The following is a 4,206-nucleotide window of genomic DNA, read 5'->3' as shown; positions in this document are numbered from 1 at the left end:
ATTTGTATTGCTTTCTCATTTCGTTGGATTTAATCAAAAGTTTATTTAGTTTAATTATTGTTTGATTTCATGTTTGGACCACTATAACTTTGTGATCATTATTGACTCATTTATATATATTGTCAACAAAATATCTTAGAAACTTAAATACTTGTAGGACATGGACAAAAGACCAGTACGAAACAATCGCAACCCACGTTGCGGAATCACATAACAACCGGAACAACAACGAAAAGACAAGAATGCATCTCAGCCACCACCACCACCAGGATTGGGCATAAATCAAGCTGACTTGTAACCATTGTGGCTACCACAATCCAAGGGTTGAGAATCCAAACGCCAATGACAATCTGCCGCCATCACAAGACCTCAAACAAATAGCATCAAGTACCACTATGAGTCTCTCCAGAAGAATAGAGCTTAAACATTCAAAGGATATCCTGACCTCGAAGTTGTACAAAATAGGATAAAAAATATCGGGACCCAACTCCTCCTACTCGATATTCCTGACAAGTTTAAGGTAGATGTGGTGACACCATTTTTAGAAGAAACAATACTGTGTGGCTGAAGTCAGATTACAGAAATTGAGTGAGTTTTAAAATTTCGTTCAAATTTCGGATACGTCTGTAGTAGAGTACACTTCTAAGTTCAACTCTCTTGGAACCTCGTCCTCACTATCATGGTTGATGATATCTTGAAGATGCATCGGTTCAAGCGCGGTCTGAATAGCAATATTCAATCAGACTTAGCAGATTACCAACCCACGAGCTGCTGATCTGATGGGCACAACAATAAGAGCCGAGACAAACATCAAGCATCGGAAGGGCAAGGATAAGAATAAGAGAACTCTTACTGGGCAATATTCTCAAAAGAAACATCCATTCGAAAGACCAAATCAGGCAAGCCGATCATTCAAAAGCACTTTGTCCAACCCAACCTACCAAGAGGTCAATATGTGTCCAACCTACAATAACATTCATTCTGGGAAATGCCTAAGAATTCTGGTGTATACTTCAATTGTGGGAAGTTGGGATATGGAATTGCTGATTGTTACGAGCTTAAGAAAAGGACACAGTCAAGTACTAATGCTACCTCCAACAAGATGAAGGAGAATAAAGTAATAAATTTTAAAAAAATATAAGATTTTTTTCGATATCGTAGCGAGATGTCTGTATACTTCAAAGTTTCGATATAATTGGAATGCTAATTATTCATACCGAAAATTTCAGTATATATATATCGATACCATATCAAAAATTTCAGACTGAAAGTTTCGGTATGGTATCAATATATATTTTTGTATATCATAATTTTTCGATATGATATAGTATATATAGTTTTCGGCATGGTAGGTGGGGGTATATCATCCCTGTTTGTTGATTAGTTCAATTCTAAATTGATAACTTTTGCCCTTCAAAAATATTTTATAAGTAAATGAAATGATTATAAATATTTTAAATTAAATTTAAGGAAATAAATTGAAGAGAAAATTATTATAAATATTTTATAACTCGACAAATTATAAATAAATAGATTAAAATCACTTACAAACATGGCATTTGCCAAAAAGGCAGAGATCATTTTTCTTGCTTGGACTAAGTCCAGGCGATGCCTCCATGTCGATATCTTCTTCCTTCATTCCACGGGGCAACTCCCAGTCAAAGGAGTAGAGAAGATTGGCAAGTGCGAGCTCCACGATTGCGATTCCCAGATTGATTCCAGGGCATCCTCTTCGACCTGATCCAAATGGGAGCAACCCGAAATCCTGCCCTCTGTAATCTATAGTGCTGTCCAAGAATCGATCCGGGTTGAACTCCGCGGGATTTTCCCAGTACTCAGGGTCTAACCCGATTGCGTGAAGATTCACATAAACTACTGTTTTTGGAGGGATTTCGTATCCATCTATGGTGCATCTTTCTATGGTTTCCCTTGGCACTGAGAGCGGATTGGGAGGAAACATTCTTAATGTTTCTTTGATGATTGCTTTTAAATAAGCAAGATTTGGGACATCATCTTCATCCACGGCGCCTTTGTTTCCCACTAAGTTTCGGACTTCTTCCTGTGCTTTCTTCATCGCGTGGGGTGTCTTCATCAGAGCCGCCATTGCCCAAACAATCAGTGCTGCACTTGTTTCTGTTCCAGCTACGAATATATCCTGTAATATTCATACAATAACTAATCAGTAATTCATCTCAGAAATAGAAGTGGTATTATTTAAAGAGTTGGTTTTGGTCCGATCCCGACTAGCAGTCACATTACAATATTTCAAATTTGAATAAGATGGTTGAATCGATTCATACGATGAGGACTCCCTTGATGTTGTCCCATCCGAGATTGACCGAAGCGGCTTCGTCTTGTTTCAACCTGATCAACAGAGCAAGAATGTTATCATTCAGTGATTTGGGCTTCTTTGGATCAAGCTGATCATCTACAAGTTCTTGGCAGAACATATCCAAATCCTTAAAAACCTTCTCTAGTCTAGAATTCATTCCACTTAATTTATCAATCCAACCGAATGAAGGAAAATAATCGCCCACGAAGAACCCTCCGAGCATCGCTTGAGTTTCTTTGAAAACCTCATTGAACCTTCTTTTTTCTATATCGTCGTACTTCTTACCGAATCCGGCTCTACATATAACGCCGTTGGTCAGCAAGAACGCAGCCCGGCTCAAGTTTATCAACTCATTGGAATTGGACTTGTTGATCATATCTTGAATCATGCAGGAAACTTCATCTTCCCGAACGGGTCGAAATGAGATCACCTGCTTAACACTAAATAGATGGAGGAGGCTTATTTTTCTCATTTCCCTCCAAGTTTCATTGTAGGAAGACACGGTAATATCTGAGCCATTGTAAGTTAGTTTACTCAAGCAAATAAACTGTGGCCTCCCCGAGAGAGCCATGTCATTGTTTTTCAGGGCTAGTTTGGCTACTCTTGCGGAAGAAACCACGATGGCGGCTCGACAGCCGAATTTCATCGACATAAGAGGGCCATACTTTTTTGCAAAATCATAGAGGCACAAGTGTGGACGGGCGGGATCGAATTGATGAAGGTTTCCGATGATCGGAAGTCCTTTCGGACCTGGTGGGAGTAGGCCAGTTCTCTTGTGTTTGAAGAGATTGAAAAGGAAAAATATAGAGAAAGAAAGCACAGCCAGAAGAAGAAACATGGTTCCTTAATTGAACTAAGCTAAAGAAATGGCAGGTTTCTCAGTTCAGATAGTTTTTCATAATAATTTTATTGTTTACGATTGATTGTAATGTATTATTTCTTAATAGAATATAAAATTCAAATAAATCAAGTTCATTGTCAAAGAATCCAAAATATTGTAAGATATCTATCTGTACAGACTTGAAAGAGACTTAATGTTATTTTATTGATGCATTATTAAGCCATTACAGCTGCCAATTTTCTCTCCTTTTGACAAATGAAAGTTAAAAACAGCAAGGCCAAGCAAAAAATTCTTCAAAACTTTCATCTATATTTTATGTCATCGAAACATTTTTACGTGACATAAATAATTGATGACTTGTTTCATGTCATGTAAGAAATTAGACCGAAATACTCGAAAATTAAAAGCTAATATATAAAAACCAAATTGAAAATTTAATGGACCATAACTCAAAATTGAAAAAATTAGTGGTTCAAAACCATTACGACCATGGATGGATCTTAGGGCTTGAACTATGGGTGGGTGCGGGTCAGGTATTGTAATGCCCGGAAATTTAATCCTACTAATCCGTAATTATTGATTTATAATTTGATATGATTATGAGAGGATTAATCGGGACACGAAATAAGATTACATACGAAGGGTGCAACTTTGGACACAACTATTGGCGCCCGAGCGGTAGAAAATGACCGCCCGAGCGCCAATGTTCAATAAGCTCATGTGTTGGGCAGAGGAAGTGGCGCCCGGGCGGTAGTTTGTGACCGCCCGAGCGCCAATGTGTAATCCGAAAGGAATCGGACAGAGGACGCCGCGCTCGAGCGGTAGTTTATTACCGCCCGAGCGCCGACCCAAGTTCAAGAAAAGTAGCCACGTATACGTTGCATGCAATTAGGATATATATATACGTATATCCTTGCAATTCTTCAGAAGGAATCGTAGAAAGAGCTTCTGGAGAAGAGTGAAATATCCATACGCCTTTTCTGAGAAATCCGTCCGTCCGAATTGTAATCTGACTTCAGTACTGTAATCCTAT

At 38.5% G+C, this 4,206-nt stretch overlaps 1 protein-coding gene across 2 annotated transcripts; it reads right to left on the bottom strand.

Annotated features, from left to right (window-relative positions):
- Positions 1 to 407: 407 nt before the first annotated feature.
- Positions 408 to 3,259, bottom strand: LOC140819835 (strychnine-11-hydroxylase-like). Of its 2 annotated transcripts, XR_012115295.1 has the most exons (4): positions 2,301 to 3,259; positions 1,549 to 2,155; positions 854 to 964; positions 408 to 776 (listed from the first exon to the last, which is right to left on the bottom strand). XR_012115295.1 is itself a non-coding variant. In XM_073180074.1 (3 exons), exons 1-3 carry the CDS (start codon positions 3,168 to 3,170, stop codon positions 754 to 756), a joined length of 1,500 nt encoding a protein of 499 aa, XP_073036175.1. In that variant the 5' UTR covers positions 3,171 to 3,259; the 3' UTR covers positions 408 to 753. The 2 variants fall into 2 exon arrangements, 1 of the variants encoding a protein (XP_073036175.1); XM_073180074.1 differs by lacking the exon at positions 854 to 964.
- Positions 3,260 to 4,206: the final 947 nt, after the last annotated feature.

This window comes from Primulina eburnea, chromosome 18, assembly GCF_022965805.1.
Source record: "Primulina eburnea isolate SZY01 chromosome 18, ASM2296580v1, whole genome shotgun sequence".
Lineage (NCBI taxonomy): Eukaryota > Viridiplantae > Streptophyta > Magnoliopsida > Lamiales > Gesneriaceae > Primulina > Primulina eburnea.
This window is presented reverse-complemented; position numbering and strand designations above follow the sequence as displayed.